The sequence below is a fragment of the Pseudochaenichthys georgianus genome, chromosome 3, assembly GCF_902827115.2.
Source record: "Pseudochaenichthys georgianus chromosome 3, fPseGeo1.2, whole genome shotgun sequence".
Classification (NCBI taxonomy): Eukaryota; Metazoa; Chordata; class Actinopteri; order Perciformes; family Channichthyidae; genus Pseudochaenichthys; species Pseudochaenichthys georgianus.
The window spans coordinates 10,678,445-10,699,516 of record NC_047505.1 but is presented as its reverse complement, the minus strand read 5'-3'; the positions used below and the strand labels follow the sequence as shown (position 1 = coordinate 10,699,516).

Sequence of the window (21,072 nt, the reverse complement as noted above, 5' to 3'; positions counted from 1 at the left end):
CACACCAGGGAAACTAACGACAGGAGGAAAAACACAGGGAGAAGGACCAGACAATAAACCAGAGGAAAACACGACAGGGAGAACAGAACAGCAAAATAAAGCCAAACATACAAAACTACAAACGTGACATAACATGAGAATCGTGACAGGTCCCTTATAATTATGATGAATATCATTTATGTCTATGCCTTATTCTGTATTTGACATAATTGTTTCAATAAAAAAAATATATAACTCAATATAATGAGATAGCTAAGTCAATATATTGAGATCGTAAGTCAATATATTGACTGTATTTGTTTTCCTGTGGCGCAAACAGGCTTCCATATTATGGGAACACATTCCCACACACATGCACACACTCTTGTGGCAGCTAAAGCAATGTGACATTTCCCCCCTGCTGAATTTTTTTTTCTGGTGGTCTACAGTGTGTATGTGCGTGTGTCTGAGCGTGCGTGGTGCCATGTGACAGGGGGTCCAGAGTTGTCCAGCCTCCTTTATTTTGTGTGACTCCCTTGCAGTTGCATGGATCGTGTTACTGGCTGCTCCCCGCACCGCTGAGCCCACCACCTCTGCGCCAATCACAGCCTGCCTTCACCTACGCGCACATGCACACACGCACGGGCTCAGACCCTGAGTACTGAGTGACACACACGGCGATCCACCGCTCCCGGTTCTCCGCTGCCTTCACATGCGTCCCCACCGACTCCGCGTAGCGCTGGCTGCGCCAAGATGAGCGGTCTTCCCGGTACCATCTGAACACCGCCTGCCTGACCCGCCGCGGAGAGAGACATCCAGACATCCAGACAGACAGACAGACAGACAGACAGACAGACAGACAGACAGCGAAAGAGACCGTCTTTCCTCTCTCACAACCCATCTTCCGTTTGCTTGGAAGCACCGCATATCTTTCGGCATCTTTTCATTTTTTCTCACCCCTCCTCTTCTTCCTCCTCCTCCTCCTCCTCCTCCTCCTCCTCCTCCTCCTCCTCCTCCTCCTCCTCCTCCTCCTCCTCCTCCTCCTCCTCCTCCTCCATTTGCTGCATCCCCTCCGTTATTGCCGGTTTACAGGAGAAACCGGAGAGCCACCTTGTGGAAATACATTTTCTTTTTTTGTGCATTTTCTTTTTTCCTGCCTAGTGTTGGTAGCGCGCTGTCGGTGCGCGCTTTGCAAATTCCGTTGAATGGTGGATTTGGCAAACATGGAGACCGTGGAGAAGGAATGCGGGGCCCTCGGGGGTTTATTCCAGGCGATTGTCAACGACATGAAGGTAAATAAAAGCTTATTTCACTGGGATGGTGGCGAATCACACGTGCGTCCCTGAGAATCATAATAAAACATTATAATCATAACCAATAACTGTTTCTATTCCAAGTGTATCCTGACCCACACATCTAGACTACTAATTTCCCTTTCATTTAATAGTAAGATGGAGAAATGCGGCGGTTGTTGGTGCGAAACCCGCCTCCCTAATATTGGCTGCGCATGTAAACCCGTATGCACCCATTATCGGACATGTTTGACGTGATGCGCACCCCCATTTCCCAGCTCGTGCACAACCAGCTCACAAAGGGGTTCTCAATGTGTCTGGCTATTAATGTTGCTCATCATTTCGGGGTGTGTGTTAATAAGCCTGCAGGATCCTATTAACGTGTCTTAATCAGGCACCTATCTTTGTGGAGCAAATTGGCATATTAGGCTACAGAGGCCTGTATACTTTAGGGTAGATGTTTTTCACACATTCCGTTACGTAGGCCTACATCAGATGCATATTATAATCACCTTGTTGTGTATGAGGGAAGGTGCAGACATGATTATTGCACATTCAGCCTCTCCTCCTCGCTCTTTTCACGGGTTACTGTGCGTCTCCGTGAGAGTGCAGCGTCATTGATTTTCTGTCAGGCTGATCTGGCAGGAAAACATGAAGGCGTGAGAAGCCGAGCTGCCGTCAGACAGCCAGCCTCCCTTGTCTGTCTGTCTGTCTGTCTGTCTGTCTGTCTGTCTGTCTGTCTGTCTGTCTGTCTGTCTGTCTGTCTGTCTGTCTGTCTGTCGGTCTGCCTGCCTGTGGTTCTGCTGCTTGATGTCTCCAGCATGCTACACGCCCGGATCACTCGTCCATCCAACATGTTCTGATTCAGGGTCTGTCATATCTGCCTGTCATATCTGCCTGTCATTCCTCTCCCTTTGTCTGTTCCAACCTGAATATGAAAGATAATGCGGCTCTCTTCCACACTGCACATTTTATTGCCTCACTAGCCGATGACCCCAAATGGAGGTCATGTGCTCCGCTCTTATTGTTCCATAAGGAGAGATTATTGGCTTTCTGTGAAGCATGTGGGAGCAGGAGAAAGTGAAACATGAGAATGGTCCTGGAGTCAATACCAATCCAGCAGACATAGATGAAATATTTCCAATAGTAAATCTGAAGAGTATTATATGGATTCAATTACATTTGAGTGAATGTACTTGTTTTGGGTAAGAAGGATTTCACTACAAAACGAAGGATATTGTGGCTTTTCTTTTTTAGTTGTTTAGGCTGTCACTAGTTGTGAAGTCAATACATCAGGGCTGAAATAATGCATGGATTCATTGATACATTAGCACTTGATCAGTAACTACTTAGATAGTCAATTCATCCGTTTTATTTTCAAGCTAGAATGCCCAACCATCTTCCAGAGAGGAGTTTTGTTAGGACCCAGGGATATCGGTGGCCAAGCGCAGGAATTGGGGGTTCCCAGGAAGATTTGTTTTAAATATTCAACGTTAAATGCATCAATAAGTTTGAGAGCAAAATGAAGAGGCTTGATTATTGAAAAACCTTGTGATCTTGTTAAGGGAAGGGGCGGTGTGCACAACTCTCAACATTCAACAATGAATCTGTATTATCACAATATAAGAACATGAACTTAACTAATAACATCAATTCAACTTATTGTATAGTTGTGAACTGCATGTACTCACCCTCCACCACACATGTCTTTTGATCAATGATATAATATAATATAATATATATATAGGTTTTAATGGATAATCGGAATGACGGACGAATACTTTTTTTATTATCCCTAATTTTTGCATTAAAAGAAATGCCCTTGACCTATTTATGAAACAATATGAAACGCTAAAGAATAGTTGTTGGCGATCACTATAGTCCGACAATGCAGCATACACATATTTACATAAACAAATAAACTAGGGGATTATATGTTCACTGTTATCTTAAGTAAGGTGTATGTAATAGTAAACTGGATATGGTTAGGTTTAAAAGCAGCTTTATGACATCACCTTGGGCTCGGGGAAACCATGAAGAGAATTGTTCAGTATTTTCCGACATTACAAGAACAATATTTAACTGGTGCGATAGGAATGATGTCCTCGGGTGACAACACATTCAAATATTTCAAATAAGTCTGGAAAATGTCAGCCTGCCCTGAGTATAGCATAGGTGTCACACTTCTCTCTACAGTATCTGGACTGAAGCTGAACATATTTAGTATTTATTGTTCTGTGATGGCACATAGCAGCTCCTTTTACGCAGGCAATCCATCTGTATTTTGGAGGAGATTCTTCTGGGAGCTGCAATGGGAGCCACGCAGATCATAAATCAAGAGTTCCTGCTTATGGTCATACATCACGAGTCTTATAGGAAACAGTTTTTCTGCCAAAAACAACCATTTTGTGAGGATAATAAACGTGTAATGATGTCCATCTCTCTGAAAACGATGTGGGTGTTGCATGGCAACATCAGCAGCCATGACACAGCATCTGTGGTGTTCTTTAACAGAGTTCAGGATGTAGGTGCATAGTGAGAGTTGCTCCTGCACGTTTTTATTGGTAAAATGTCACATTTCAATTAGGGATGCACGATATTGTTTTTTTTTAAACCGATACCGATAACTTCCTGCTTCTCAAGACCGATACCGATAACCGATAATAATATAATATATATATATATATTAAATGTACCTGTAGTTTTTGCACCTGGTGGTAAAAAAAAGACTAGTAGTGAGCAAATGACATGAGCATTACTACTATGAACAAAGCAAAGCCAAGAACAGTTCTGACTCTTCAAAGTGACCATATTTATTTTCCCAAACAAAGTTCTTGCCTTTTTCAAAAGCCTCGTCGATAGGTAAAAGCCCCGGTGCCTTTGCAGCTGGCTTTGGATTCGCCGCTAGTTTAGCAGCGCAGGCGTCTTCGTACGCTTTTAACACACCATCGTAGCCATGGCGATGTTTCAGGTGACTGATCAGGTTGGAAGTATTATAGCTCGTTGCCTTTTTCCCTCCTCATGGAACTTCTGCATTGCATTTGTTAATACAAATAGCAAGCGAACTATCTAACTCTGAAACTTTGAAATAGTCCCATACTACCGACGACATGTTTGTTTACTGTCCTGGCTTCACGGCCGCACACCATTTACGCCACAGCCAGGCGTGAGAAGGGAGCGCTGGATTTGTGAAAAACTCCCCTCTTGCTAAACCACTAACACCACAGTACTGGCAAAACCCGGAGGAGCCGAGTGAAAAACAAGCGCCCCTCATCCCAATCCGCCCACATCGCAGTACTTTTTTCGTTTTTTTACCCAAAAAATATATTGTATATTATCGGGGCTATTAATACTTTTATCGGGTTTATCGGGATGACGTCATAATTCCTAATATCGGACCGATAATTATCGTGCACCACTAATTTCAATTGATTCTTGTTAAGTATGTCCTGCAGTAATGGTCTATAATTAGCAGTAGTAGTGTTTTAGGATGGACGACTTTGCATTGAGGTCCAGGGTTTGAAAGTGAAGTAAACCTGCATTCATTCAAACTGCCAGCAGGGAGTTAGATCGTATAGAAGTCTATGAGAAAAGGACCCTACTTAGCCCACTTGATTTACAACCTCAATAAGCAGTTCAGACCAACGGTACAGTCTAAATGTTAAAGTAGCCTTGACAGATACTTTAAGAGGATATGTTAAGCTCATTTTAGGGTTCATATTTATAATGTGTGCCTCTACTGGGACATGTCTCCATGCTTTAATGTTCAAAAAGCTCTTCATTTTTCTCATACTGCCTGTGCTGCAGCACCTCTTTTCACCCTCTGTCTGAAACCAGAGCCCAGTCTGCTCTGATTGGTTAGTTGGCTGGCTCTGTTGTGATTGATCAAGATGTCCGGCCTCTTAGCCTATCACGTACAAAGTGTTGCAGTGCTATATAAGCGGGAGTGTTACATAGTGATGTCACTATGTTACGAAAGTAAACAAAGGAGACCGTATGCACACAAACCTAAATAACATACAGGAAAGAGAGAACTGACAAAAGGTGCTGTGTCAGCTGAGTTTCCCAGAATTAGCATCGTCATGGTCAGCTCTTCTAAAAATAGATCTGCTATATCTTTTAACACTTCAACAACAATATCACCAAAGACCAAGACTGATGACAGACCTCGTTTAAAAATCTTTATTCTCTGTCTTGTTCTCGTTTGTTCTCTCAGTCACTACTCAAACACACGATACAGAATTAAGTTGGGTAAACAATGTTCAAGGAATCCCACTTTAAAGACTTCACTTTCCATGTTTTCATCTATTATTCATGAGGCTCCTAATGGCTCTCTTGTTTACGCTATCCAGCTCACTCTGATCACTACAATCACTGCAACCTGCGCCAACACACACTACTGCCCCGTAGTCTGAATCCCCCAAGGAGCCACTGAATGGACCTCAGCGAGCGATTGAGGATAACTGAGTCACCAGCCCTCAAATTCACTTTGACTCAACAGGAAGCTATGCGGCTTTAATCAATATGTATCGCTTGGCAAAGAAGAAGCCATCGGTCAGAAGGAAGAGATTGATTAATAGTTTTCGTTGATTTGTTCTTGGGATAAGGTTTTGAGGTCTTTGGATATTAAGTGGATTACTTGGGCGATTACACAAAAACCAGGGTTAGGAAGGGTCAGAGCTATTTAATAGAAGAGTTACGACACCGGAAGTCCAAAAACGGTTATCGTCACGTGGTTCATGTAGACGAGGGATCGTTCCCCGGAAGTTCATGGCGGGCAATGTGAATGCATCGATAACAGGAGATAGAACTACGATTTTTGGTAATTATTAGTGAATAAAGGTTTTGATTTGCAATATTTATACAACAAATCGATATGTGTATGTATTTACATCAATATGTTTTCAAAAATAAAATCGAATTTGCTAATATTAAGTGATAATATTAGGATTAGTGTGAACAACTAGTTTACATGTTACTAACAGTGCCTTGGTTAAAGAGCCTGTTGCTGTTTATTTATAGCTTTGAATTATTTCAAACCAATATTATCTTCTTAAACTTGTATGGTAGTCAGGAGCATCACTTTATAATGTTTATTGATACATTTAGAGGGAGGGGATCTAAAGTAATGCTTTAAAATTCAGATTGGATTCATTTCTACCATTTTCTTAAATTCATGGTAGTTTCAGTAATCCCATGGTAATTGAGGACACAAGTTATCTAAATGACTAATGTTGTCTTTATGGCTTTCAGAAAGGACAGGAGACCGACAGGATATGATGATGATGATGATGATGATGATGATGTTAAATGTGTTGCTTTAGGAACATCCATTGCAAATACATGGAATTCAATAAACATAGAAGAGCATATCATGCAGTTTGTCGGTGCCTTTTCCTCCGTGTTGTCCTGGTTTGCTGTGCTGCCTCCTAGTCGCCACCATGGTTTGCTGTGCTGCCTCCTAGTCGCCACCATGGTTTGATGTGCTGCCTGGGGATGCTCAAATCGCTCAGAGAAAGGAGTACGAATGTACGGCTTCCCCACTGACACAGAGCGGAGGAAAAAATGGCTGGCTCAAGTCAGCAGGAGCAATTTCACGACCAACAGCAACAAAATATGTGATTTATATACAAACACTGCATTTGCACTTTTTCACAAAACGAAAACCACACCATTGGGAGAGCTTAATGTTTTGTTTAATACAAAAAAACAGGGAAAGGCTTGAAAAACACTGAGAGTTGAGACTCAGGGTGCAGGATGAGGGTCTCAGTGCAGGTATTCAGGCTCCATTGAATCCCCCTCTGGTTCTTGTGCTGAGAGAGGGAGCAACAGACAGGAGAAAGGGTTATACACACCTATATAGCACACCTATTGCCTTGGGGAGATAACGTGTTTACTTATATAAAACAGTAGTATTAAACGTACCTTGTGTTTTCACTCTCACTTAAGTCCCTCTCCCTTTGCCATCAATCCAGAATCAGCTGAGCTGCAACATTATACAGACGGGTAATAATCAACAGAATCACAAGGACACAATATGGCTCTGCTAAAAACACTCACTCTTACACGCACCAAAGTTATATTTATCTAATATTTAACTCCCTCCACCCCCGCATACAATCCCGTTTAGAAGCCCCTCTTCTCTAATTCAACATGTTGGACGAAATGACATTAAGAGAACGGAATTTACAATTAAAAGGCTGTTCAACGTGTGTTGCTAACTTGCTTCGCTATGCTAGCTTAATCTGTTATCTGTAAACGTTCCCTAAATCTACTAATTTAGGGATAATCCACTGACATCCTTTAATACACATGTTCATTTGAATCAGATGTACTGATAATATCCGCAATATACATCTTTAAACTTCTTCTTACCTTTAAAAGTCCGTCACGAACGGTGTATTATGCTGCAACTCCACAGCTCTGCCAGCCTTGGCGCTAACTTCCGGGGAACGATTGAGAGGCTCCACGATCCGCCATTGCTGTAAAAAAGTGGTCCATTGGAGTGAACGGAGATGTCGTAACTCTTCTATTAAATGGCTCTGGGAAGGGTACATTAAGGATGTATTCTGTTACAATTACTAGTTAATGGAACTGGATTACCCTCCATTACTTTGGAATTGCCTTCTTATCAAAGCAATGCAAAAAATACAAGAAAAAAGAAATATCACCAAGGTGTTTTAAACATGTGTGTATTGTGTAGGACAACAAAACAATGTGACCTTCTGAAAGGAAGACACCAAGATATTTAGGATCAGAAATGATGTTTTTGATAGGAAGACCTGCCTTTCATTCAGCATATTCAGGCAGCACCAACACCAACAATGAAACACTTGAGCACAGACTACAGTTTACAAAAGCAGAAATAATATCTGAGTTGACAGAAAATGCTCACACACACTATTTTATGAACATATAGGTTCACCTACCGAATTAAAAGCAGAACAAATGAACCAAAGAAAGTGAAAATCATAAAGCCGATTCAGGCGTATAGATTCACACTTAAAGTATTATACTTTCTTTTTGGTGTCTATATACGCCGGGATCCGGAGACATGGATGATCCTGCGGTCCTGTGTCCTGGATCGCGAGCCCTGGATCTTGAGTCGTGGCTGTGGTCCTGGATCATCGGTCCTGGATGGATATCCTTGTGGATTCATCTTCCTATTATACACACATGCATTTCCAAACATCTGGACTACCTATGTTGCAAATGTATTATCTTTTCAATTTACACACGGCATCTATTGCACGTCTGTCCGTCCTGGGAGAGGGATCCCTCCTCTGTTGCTCTCCCTGAGGTTTCTCCCATGTTCCCCTTTAAACTGGGTTTTCTACGGAAGTTTTTCCTTGTACGATGTGAGGGTCTAAGGACAGAGGGTCTAAGGACAGAGGGTGTCGTATTGTCATACTGATATTCTGTACACACTGTGAAGACCACTGAGACAAATGTAACATTTGTGATATTGGGCTATATAAATACACATTGATTGATGATTGATTTTAGCCTACAGGACAGTACAGCTTACAGATCTGATATTTTACTACAAACACTATTATGCTCTTTTTAGTTTTTAAGTAACATTGACATCCTGCTAGTAATCCCCAATTTGTATAAATGTAAAAGCAATCTGGTTACATATTTGTTTATGTAACTGAAAAGGAATTCATCCTGTGACCCCAAGTGTATCAAATGGTTTCACCTGTACTAGCGGACCTAATTCTTGGTTGTATCATTTCACTCATGTTCACAACACGAGCCGAGCTGAATGCTGCCGTCTGCCAGTGTCAGCAGATTTAACTCTTGCTGTTTACAAAGCACTTTTTCTTCCTCTTTCCCCATCGTCTTCCTCTTTCTCCTCCTGTCCACCCGGGGTCCTGCCTTCCTCTTTCTCCTCCTGTCCACCCGGGGTCCTCCCTTCCTCTTTCTTACCTCAGCAAATCCTCCACCCAAATTGACCAGTCACTACTCTTTATGTGTGTGAATTGTGGTTGTGTGATGTATGCAAAGTGCCCTTGGTTTCCTTTGTGCTGCAAAGACCTCGTAATCGTAAATAAATAATGGCGAAAATATAATTTATAAAGTGATAGTCATTGAGGTTGTGTATAGAATACAGTATGAAAACTTCCCATTAGTGTGTGTGTGTGTGTGTGTGTGTGTGTGTGTTTGAGGGCATTATGTTGCTGTCTACCAATGTGTGTCCCTGGAGGCTATGTCTCGCAACTTTCAAGTGAATTACACACACACACATACACACACACACACACACACACACACACACACACACACACACACACACACACACACACACACACACACACACACACACACACACACACACACACACACACACACACACACACACACAGACACAGACACAGACACAGACACACACACACACACAGACACACAGGTCACCAAGGGGTAATATGATGAGACGCAGAGGTCATGTTCACGGTCAGCTGGCTAAATGGACCAGAGGTTACTGAGGAAATGTAATATTAAGTGAACAATTGCAACAGGATGGAAAAAAGCCAGCTGTTAATAAAGGTTTTGAAAGGATTATTAGTCTGTCTTCACCTTGATGGTCCTGTTCCATTATCATTAGCATATGATTTGAGCTTATTTGTAAGTGTATCGTGTGGTTCATAGATACACATAAAATATACTTTATCAGGTCAGAAACTCTTGTTGCAGGATTAGTACCAACATTATTGTAAGTGATAGCCTAAGGAGCGGGACATCTCTAAATGGTTGACCAATCACAACAGAGCAGGCCAGCTAACCAATCAGAGCAGACTTGGCTCTGGTTTCAGACGGAGGGTGAAAAGAGGTGCAGCAGCACAGGCCGTATGAGGCGAATAAAGAGCCTTTTGAACATTAAAGCATGGAGACATGTCCCAGTAGAGACACTACATACTGATATGAACCTGGAGATGTGCATTATTTATAGGCAGGGGTGCACATCACTTTTTTAGTGAGTTACTCAGATGAGTACCAGGAGACAGCGTTTGGTACGCACCCCACACGAAGCATGGTCCTCCTCAGTGTCTCCTTCACTGTCCTCTATTTACACTTCTTGCATGCTAGATGATGAAGATGCACCTCCCTGTCTCTTTTTAAGCCTCCGATTTGCTTTCTTGTTGCCAACACTGTGAAGTCCTTGCATTTCCTGAGGCCAAGTTGAAGGATCAAATACTAAGAAATGATCACATGACTTGAAGTCATATCTGATTTCAGATGTGGGAAGTTACTAAGTACACTTACTCAAGTACTGTACTTAAAGTGCCAGTGAAGTGCATATTTTTGCGCCAAAATGAAATGGCAGTTTCATTCCTTACATATCATTGTGCCTGTTCATGGCTAAAATTATTTTAATTATTGATTAATTATGAAAAATTAAATAATATTTAATAATATTTTTTAATAATAACGGCCGTCTGAGCCTACCGGAAGTTGCAGACGATAGCGGCGGTGACGTCACAAGATGAGCCCAGTTGTGATTGTAAACATGGCGGAGACTTTGGAAAGTGATACAAGTGTGAGAGAAATGATTGATTTTGACAGTTTTTCTCGATTTAATTCCATTTCCTGCCTTTCTACAAATATATTAGGGACTATAGTGTTAACAAATCCAAGAAAAATGTGTAATGTACATAATGAGTGTGCACACTTATCTAGTATCCTATCCATGTGAACCTGTTTTATTTGTGATGACCTCACACCCTCACCCGGGAAGATGTTTTTCTTTAAATTGAAGTTAAAGGCATCAATCTGGTGCACTTTGAGGGCAACATTAAGAGATTTATGGATACAGCTCTCAACACTCATATCAAACATATATTTCAATAATCAAAAAACATTGGAAGGATTTCTTAACCTATTTTATACAACTAACATAGATGGAAATATTTGTTTACATAGATGACCAAACCAACTGAGATAACTTAGGCTACAGTTTACAATCTAATCACTCAGAGTCCTTTACCTCCCTGAGCTGACATTATCTCTCTCAGTCCAACAGGAGAGGACTCTCCCTCTTGAAACAGCTAATCTCCGTTAGCTCCGAGCTAGCACTAGATGCTAACAACAACCCTGTAACTCTCTCAGTCTCTCTTTCTCTCTCTCTCGAATCGACCAGTGGCCTTTATTTGTCATGAACAATCAACGAATCTACGAAACAATGACACCAGCCAGACTCACCTTCATCTTTTGGGAACAGAAACATCGCCACTTCGGCAGACTTGACATTACTACAGCCAGCGGCAATGCATCGCTTCCCGTGTGTTTTTCCTCCCTTTTTCTTCACTGTCGCCTCCATTGTCAGGTTTTCTCGATTGGCAATCACTTCCAGTCGACTCCGACACACTTTCCAGTAAAATACTCGCTCAAAAACTTTGATAAATTCGACTTTGAAACAGAGAAACAATACACTGTGATGAATGTAAACACTTCGGAGGCGACCATCTTGTGACGTCACGCAGTAGCTCGCAAGCCACGCCCACGAAGGCGGAGGTCAACTGCGGATTTCACGGCAGCAAATTCAAAACTCATCAAATTAGTTGCTATTCCAACATCTTTTGATATGGGTTTCAATGGACAATTTTGGTCATTACTATATGTATTAGCATAACAGATCATGCACAGGCGCACACTTCACGGGGTCTTTAAGTACAATTTTGAGATATTTGTACTTTACTTGACTTTGATACTACTGTGTACTTCTACTCCAGTTCAGAGGTACATGGTGTACTTTGACTCCCCTACATGTATTTAATACCTTTAGTAACTTTACAGATGTGGATGAATGATGTGAAATATAATCAAGTGTTAAATCAGACTTTAGTTCCACCTGGAGTAAATCCACCAGCTACCCTGCAGTCTACAAAGTCATTCAAACTAGCTGCACCTTTACCAGCTTTGAGAACACTTTCATGATCAATCATTATAAAACATATCATATATATTATTCTGAAATGGACCAATCTGCACAACGACTACTTTTAGAACTTTAACTATATTTTGATAATACTTTTCAGATTTTACTTGAGTAACATTTTGAATGCAGGACTTTTACTGTAACAGAGTAACACTCTAGTACTTCTACTTTTACTCTTAAGTACAAGATCTGAGTACTTCTTCCACCTCTGTCTAATTCCAAACTCTTCCATTAACACCCTGAGGAAGATTGCAGCTGTGGGTTTTGCTCCACTTGGTTGTAAATAAAACTGCAGCAGTGTGACCACAGAGCGTGAACGTTGTGATCAGCTGATTTTGCGCAGTTCTCCAGTGTGTGCGCGTGCACAGAATGTGCACAGGGGAGTCTCCCTCCGCAGCCAGTTGGCGTCGTTTTGGTACAATTCTGTTGTTCATACCGACGTTAACCCTGTCTGTGCACACGGCGACCAACTCTGTCGTCCAGTGAGCCTCCGCCTCCTGTAAGCTTCACAGGTCCGTCAGTTATGGCCTGCGCGGATCGGCCAGCACCCAGTTCAATCAGTCCAAGAAAGTCCGAAGATTTTTTACAGGGAGCGAAACGGCAACGTAGCTGCTTAATGTCTGATGTTTTTTTTTGTACATGTCTAGTAGTTTACTCAATTGAGTGTTGACAAGAAACACGTGTAGACGAAAAATGTGTTTTGTTTTGATGTTTTGAGGTAAAAGGCGCGTAGTGACACAAGTGACGTTACGCAAAGGCGCGTAGTGACACAAGTGACGTTACGCAATTCAGATTTTTGCCGCGCATGCCTACCTGCGTATGTGCACCCCTGATTATAGGGCCCCTTTAAAGTTGACCTATTATGCTATATTGGAAAAATATATTGTAGGGCCAGACCTATACAAAACATGTCTGTGAAGTTTTTTGCTTAAAATACCAAACAGATCACCCATTGTAGCCATGCCTCATACTGCTCATACGCCTCTTTTGCAGCCCTGTTAGAGAAACGCAGATTTTGGGTCCTTAGCTTGAAAAAAAGAGGAGGTGGAGCTAATGCCTGATCGGAATTCTACCGGAGATAAAGTTCAATTCTGGAAAACAGGAAACCGAGTCCCTGTTCTCCTCCTGGGGAGTCAGCAGCCACGATGTTGCATGCAGGGTCCTGGTCACATGCAGCCACTTTCCCAGTATGTCTCTACCGCATCATTAGTTTAGCTGCAGGCTTTCAGCTGTGTGTCTGCCTGGCGTAACGTTACTCTGTCAGGGTTTCTGCTAGTCTATTACAACGCTCTTTGGTTTGCCATGAATGTGTGATGATGAGTATCAAGTGAGCAGTAACATCATTGAAACTGGAAGCATCATCAGCAGAAACCAAAAAGATCCAAGCTAAGTTTATGACTTTTGCAACTCTACTTGAATCCAGTATTATTTTAGTTATTAATGTTCATTCTAAAACTATAAAATATAAGGGTTTCCAAAATTCTATGAAGACCTATAAAGGGAGGTCTCGTCTTGCTTTGAAGAAGACTTTGTTCTTCGTCGTGCAAAGATGGCTCCTCGAGGTTAAGTCCTCTGCTCAGTTATGGTGAGAACCAGGAAGAGCCTGTGGTTGTGTTGGCAGGCCGCATCTGCTTTGCTTCTATTTGTCTGGCCTCATGATGCCCAATGTGTAGTCTACCACACAGCATAAGAGATAGCGGATACACAACCTCACATGTGCATGTTGGTTAGAGTCCCTCCAGTCTTGTAGCAGAGCTTTCATGTATGTGTTTGCCCTTTGGCATTACTTATGCTAAATGTTGACTAACAATTAGCGCCATTGAAAGATTGCTACTCCTTTTTAAAACTTGTAGACTCTCCACGGCATGATTTTCTGTCTTAACTTAGGCACAATACCAAATGCATTTTCCAAATGCTTTGGACATGTCTTAAAAGTTAGTTCTCTTTTTATGTATCCAAAAAAAATGTATATATTCAGATCATAAGCCCTATATGCACTGAGCTTTGTTTAGGGCTGGATATATTCCATTAGATGTGAACAGTGGATGTCCATGAGGTTCTAATTGTAATGCTTCAGGTTTCTGGTGTGTTTACAACCCTGCAGACAGCAATACGATCAGTGCATTCAGTGTGCACCCCCGCTAACATGGGCAGATGATGATATTGATGTCACGCTCAAAATATATTTAGCTTTTAAGGTGTACCTTTAGCCGTTTAGCACACCTTTGTGTGGGCATATATTCCTTGCAGAACTTCTCAATTCCAGGCATGTTGGCAGTGTCATTGGCTAGTCTGGCTTTAACTAATGCATTTCATTCATTTATTGAATCATAATCAGATTGCTTTATTTATACCAGGGAAAATGATGTGTTTAACAACTTTCTGGTTGCCCTGGGTGTCACATTACTATCAAACAACAAGTAGAAGGCTTGCTAAACACTGTATATTGCATCGAAAGCTTTTATCTAGCAGTCCATATTAAGAATGTTTTTTCCACAAATCAGGAACAAAATCCTTTCAGATCTGGATTAGAAAACTGTTAGAGTTCAGTGTCCTCATTAAAGAACAACAACATCAACAAACCAGGAGAACTGGAAGTAAACTGCTCACATAGACCGCCCATTGTTTTTCAGCCCTTTAAAAACCTGTGACAATTATGTCCTATGACTGTGGGCCATGCTGCAGAACTGAAGATGATCTGTGGGAGCGTATCATTAGTCCGCTCTGTTGTGCGTTTGTGTCTGTGTGGTCCGGGGGACTTCCCACCACAGAATTGTAGTAAAACAGAGGATGATGAAAAAGAAAAGAGAGGGTCCTTTCTCACTGCATGTATAGTATATCCATGCAGCATTAGCTTCATAAGACATCAGACATTTTCACTTGTCAAAAGCACATATGTTACTAATAACTAAAACCACGACTCAGTTCTATAAGAGCCCCAGTAAGCCACAACAGTTGGATAGTGAGCCAACATGCAACAAAACCAGTAACCACAGCATTTTAATAGAATTCTGCCATCATTCATTTTTATTTTGACATGTCGTGTTTTTCACGAAAAAGGCATGTTCCTTCTGATGGTATTTTGCACTCAGTCAGACGGACACCTCTTTTAGTTTGCAGATCTAAAACAGTTGATTCAAGAAAACTACTAAAACATCTTTGATCAGTACGTATTTTATAAATTAATGCTAGCTTAAATAACTCCTGAAGATCTACATGTATCTATCTTTGTCATGCAGTGACGATGCTGTTTGTGGATTGCTGTAATTTTTCAATACTTCAATGCTAACATCTTATCTTTTAACACTATTACGACAACTATGATATCTGCTGATTATAACATCCTTATGTACAATGTTTCTATGCCAAATGTTGTGCCCAGTCAAACCAGGAAGTTGTACAAGTCTACGTTGCAAATATCTTGGGGGCTTAATCAACCACAGATCATCATGGACTGATCTTCTACCTATAAATCCAATAATTGATTGGTTAATGGGGTAAAGTTACCTGCAAATTACCTCTAGATGAAGTCGCGTCACTATAGGAAGCAGTTCAAGCAGAGAGCCCCGAACTTCCCTTTCCCTGGCCACATCAAACAGCTCTGACTGGGGGATTCCAAGGTGCTCCCAGACCAGCGTTGATGTCTAATCCCTCCACCTGGTCCTAGGTCAGCACTTTGGTCTCCTCCCAGGTTGACAAGACTCTGCTCCGTGTCCCTCCCGGATGATTGAACTTTTCACCTTATGCCTAAGGGACAAGCCAGCCACCCTCCGGAGAAAATCCATTTTGGCCACTTGTATCCGTGATTGATGACCATAGGAGAGTAGAAACAACGGTTGACCGGTAGATTGAGAGCTTTGTAGGTTCCCCAAGTAAAGGAGTTCAAGTATCTCCGAGTCTTGTTCTTGAGTAGGGGACCCGTATTGATATCATTTCTGTAATGAATGGATTCGGAAGAGCTTTTTTTCTTTTAAAAGTAATAGCAGCAATGGTCCGACTGATGAGGATTTAGTCAAACCAGAATGTGTTAACACTAGTAATGTCTTGGGGTGGATGTTGGATGATGTAGTGACTTCTTGCATTGCACATTTGCAATGTATTGTGGCCAGCTCACAAATCAGTATCTTACTAGCTGTCTGATAACATTCTAGAACTTTGTTGGTACAATTGCTTGACAAACCAGCTGGCCTAAAACTGAAATTGGATAGACCGCAAACCGGGCCTCTTTGGTAGAGCTATTTTGTAACAGACATACAGTATGCCAAACACATGGTTTTATAAACCTTGGTGTGTTTCACTGCTTATATGATAAATGTATTCTATTTCCACTCTCAAAGATAATCTTCGAGACAATTCTGTATAGTCAGCTGCGCACATTTGACAGTCAGATTTAACCAAAACTAAATTTATGCAAAACCTGCTCAGATTTGCTTCATCCCCCTGAGCAATTATGCTTATCACAGAAACTGTAATGAATTGATTTCGGGCAGTCATGTATTCTATGCATGCTGACTTGGATATTTCTTTTACATACTGGTGTAGATTAAAAAGGTGCAAGACAAGGTAAAAAAAAGAAGCTGATTTGTAAAGAAAATACAAAGCTAGTTGAGGACAAGTTTGACATGCCTTGCATTGCCTCATTGATAACAGGGTTTCCCACACATAGACTTTACTTGGGCGGGCCACCCAGGTATATTAACGGCCGCCCAAGTATATTGTGGACAATGATCCCTCGCTCTACTCCTCCTGTACCCAGGCCATCAGGAGGACCGGGGGGTTTCCCGATGGCCTGGCCTGTTAAGTGGCCTGCTGGCCTGAGGATTTTTACATTTATTTTGAATGTATTGTGAACACAACGATGCGCAAATGTGTGTCTGCCTCACACAGGGTGACTGGCTGTCTACATGATGTGGCCTGCCGACATGGCCAATGTCATACAGATCATACATCAGAGCCATTGATTGGTCTCTGTGTGTCATTCATGCTTGGGATATTTACAGCTCAGTGTTCTGAGTGTTTAGATGGTTAACTTTGTCTATGTTCTCAGTACACATATTTCCATTTGAGGGGGTAGTGATTAGTAAAATATGCATGAATACAAAAAAATAAAATGTTAACTAGGTGAAAAAAGGTAAGATACACTTTTAAAACCTGTTGAGAGCTAAAACTAGTCTTTGCTGCTGCCTCAAATACCTCATTCACACCAACAGTGTTTCAGGGCCGGTTCGGAGCTGGAGCTTGAAAAGCACCGGGTTTTCCTCTTCACACCGCAACGGAGCAGCCTCTTAGCTCCGGAATCCGGTTCGTTTCAAGCACCAAAAAATTGTCCGACCAGAGCAAAAGCACCACATACGTCACGCTTACGTCGAGGCGGGGGCAGGGGCAGAGACAGATCAACTCCTGAACAACAACAAAAAGCCCGCGTTTTATCCAGTTTGTACACAACGATGGAGAAACTTAACAAGAGTTTCAGAGTTTCAGTGTTTCTGCCATAGACTGTATATATAAAGGTTTCTGCTCATGGTGAAGCAACGTGTCTGCATGTTAAGGTGGAACCTGAGCATTCACGTTGATCACCTCTCATTATAACTCATTATAAATCTATAAAACTATAAATATTAAACTTTTCTTCACATGTTCATTTGAGAACAGCTGTTACATACCTGGGTGAAGGTTACAGTTAATTGAAATGAACGTTACTCCACACTTATGGTTCAGTCCACCTTAAGAAATAAGACCGACCTCGGAAGCAGTTGTGTTTTAAAAAAACCTTTATTGACACGAGTACACTTTTTATAAGAATATAACTAAACCACAGAAATGACTCTGGAAAAGCTGCAGATAGAGCCATAAGAAATGAATGCAACTGATTTCATCCGCGCGGTTTGGCTTTATGAAGCAGGCACGCAAACGGTTACGTCATGACGCAAACGATGACGCAACGACGCATTACCAGTCGGACTCTGGGCGGTGTGAAAAGAGCCAGAGCTAAACCGAAGAACTGGTTCTGAACCTGAAAAGCTCTAGCATGGAGCTTGAACCGGAGTTGCGTTGGTGTGAATGAGGTAAAAGAGGAGAGGGGGGAGAGGTGGGAGACAGGTGAGGCTGATTCAGGAGCCCAGACACACTCACAACTATAAATGAACCAAAAATAAATAAATAAACAAGTGTCAGTGTTTTTTTATATTGGTTATGGCCATGATTTTATGATTATTGAAATGTATACAGTTCTGTTTCATATAGGTGTTTCCATAGATTTCTTTATTTTCCCCTCAAAATGCACCAGATTGATGCATTTAACTCCAAAATAAATAAATAAATCTTACCGGGGGAGCATACCCCCGGACCCCCTAGAGGATTTGAGGTCCACCCCCACTTAAAATCACTTGGATAGGTTGCTAAATACATTTACAATTTTTTAAAAATAGTAACCCATGTCCATATGATTATTTGTGGGTAGTAGATTTAAACCATAGGGCTATCACTATGAGCAGCAACGCTGTAAATATTGACAAATAAATCCAGCAAAATGGCTCAAATAAAACTGGTAGTGGCCAGGCTGGGTGTATAATTCCCGGCCTGACTTATTGTCTCGGTCCGGTCCTGGCTGTACCTGTTCGCTCTGCCATCGTGTGAAGGGTCTGCTAACAAGCGACCAACCGAAAGGTTAATGTTAATGTTGTTGCACTTCACAAAGGCACGTCACGTCACCTCGCCACACACCCCCCACCCCCCGCAACCACCACCCCCCCTGGTATTGTGCCTAAGTTAAGACAGAAACCCATGCAGTGGAGAGTCTACAAGTTTTAAAAAGCAGAACCAAGCTTTCAATGGCGCTAATTGTTAGTCAACATTTAGCATAAGTAATGCCAAAGGGCAAACACATACATGAAAGCTCTGCTACAAGACTGGAGGGACTCTAGCCAATATGCACATGTGAGGTTGTGTATCTGCTATCTCTTATGCTGTATGGTAGACATACACATTGGGTATCATGAGGCATGGCCATGGCCAGACAAAGTATATTTCAAATCTGTGGGAAACACTGGATATGCATGCTTTTGTTTTTGAACAATTCAGATGACCTTGATTCTTTTTCTTTGCAAAAACCACCATCATTGGCTTCAGTTTCATAAGAAAAAGGTGCCAGCAGAATCTCAGGACGCCTAAAGCAGCATCTCCCTCGTTAGAACTCGTTAACATTTCTTAGGTTGTTAGGGCCCCGGGGCTCGTTAAGGCCGCTGCAGATGAATGAGGAGGGCTGAGGGTGGGAGGCGTGAGGGTGCTGGGAGACAGCCAAGACAGCCTCTCTCACTGAACCCTTTGTCAGCGCTGTCAAAGCCTTCTCATCACACTCAGCTGTTCACTGTAAAACACACTGATCATTATGAACAGGCCACAGATAGAGAATAACAATGAATGTGGCTAATCAATATTCTCTTGTACTACAGAATACACAGAGAGATGTCGTCATGCTCTATATCACATCTTATTTTTTGGAGATATTCTTAATTTAACTCTGTAGCCAGAAGCTGCCGAAAACACAGTTAGAGAAGAAAAAGGTAACAGAAAGTCCGCCCTTCATCTCTAGCTGCACCGACAGCCTCTTCATCCCACAACACACTGTAGTGCCGTGCAGTCTGCCTCACTTCCTCTCATGTGTCAAAATATATGTTACATTTGCAACATTTGGACATTCTGTAACAGTACATTTAGCCAACTGACAAGCCTGCAGATGTATTGGCAATTAGCATATTGCTGATATTAAGGTAGTGGCATGAATGTTGGCCTCTGAAGCTGCGTTTCCAGCTCTACTCCACTTACATCCTTTCTTACCATTCAGTTACATTGCTTCAACATGTTGTGTCAGCAGGAGGCTTGCTGCATTCTTTCATTGGCAACTTAAACGAAGTCAGTCTGGATCTGGTCAATTGTTAAGGAGTGTAAGGCGTAGTTTTGACGGCTTCCACATGCCAGGTTTGTGCAGGTTGTCCGGACCGTCACACACCAGTTTTGATTCTCTCTGACATATCAGTTGTCTGCAGTGTCTTAACGTCACCTTTTAGTATTGGCTCAGCTAGCTTAGCATCACATTTGGTGGTAAAGTATAATATACACAAATATGTTATCAAATGTTTACCTGCTAGCCATGCTTACCGGCTAGCCTTGCCTACTTATTCTGTTTGCCGTTTAGTGCTTGGTATGTAGTCAGAACATACAGTATTTCCGTCAAAAAGAACCAAAAGCAGATATGTTTTAGGTGGCAAACCAAAAGAAAAGGTGCTAAAATGCTGCATAAGGCTGAGGGTAACCGCAGAGTTGACAGTTCTTGTCACTACGAGCTAGGGCTGTGCAATTAATCGTATTTTAATCGCGATTACGATTATGGCTTGCGACGATTCTGAAAACAGCATAGGCTAATTGACAAAATACTTTTGCTGGGTGCGCTTTCGCCCCTCCCTAAAGGCCCACTCGGCCACGTGGGAGTGACATGTGTTGTGAGTGTTCAGCGCAAGCGAAGATGTCAGAACAAGAGCAGCAACTACCAATCTCTTTAATCATCTGAAATACAACCACAAAGTGCAATACGACCGGGCAATAATACAACAAAAATCAGACCAAAAAGCAGATGCCCGCTCCACTTCATCCACCACATCATCACAGTCATCGATTCAGGATGCATTGTACAGAGCAACGGCCTACTCGACGAGCTCGCAGAGACACAGATATTACAGGTGCCATTACATTTCACATCGCTAAAGATATGTGCCCAGTTAGCACTGTTAGCAACCAGGGCTTTAAGCCACTTGTCAACACGTTGGACAAGCGTTACGCGATGCCGTCTCGGTATTATTTCAGCAG

At 42.0% G+C, this 21,072-nt stretch overlaps 1 protein-coding gene across 2 annotated transcripts in view; it reads left to right on the top strand.

Annotated features, from left to right (window-relative positions):
• Nucleotides 1-1,044: 1,044 nt before the first annotated feature.
• The window catches only part of LOC117462567 (protein MTSS 2-like), a 102,812-nt gene continuing 82,784 nt past the window's right edge, over nucleotides 1,045-21,072 (top strand). For both annotated transcript variants that reach the window (XM_034104860.2, XM_034104848.2), the window contains exon 1: nucleotides 1,045-1,271. In XM_034104860.2, coding sequence (XP_033960751.1) covers nucleotides 1,185-1,271 — 87 coding nt within the window. In that variant the 5' untranslated portion in view covers nucleotides 1,045-1,184. The remainder of the gene's footprint in view (nucleotides 1,272-21,072) is intronic.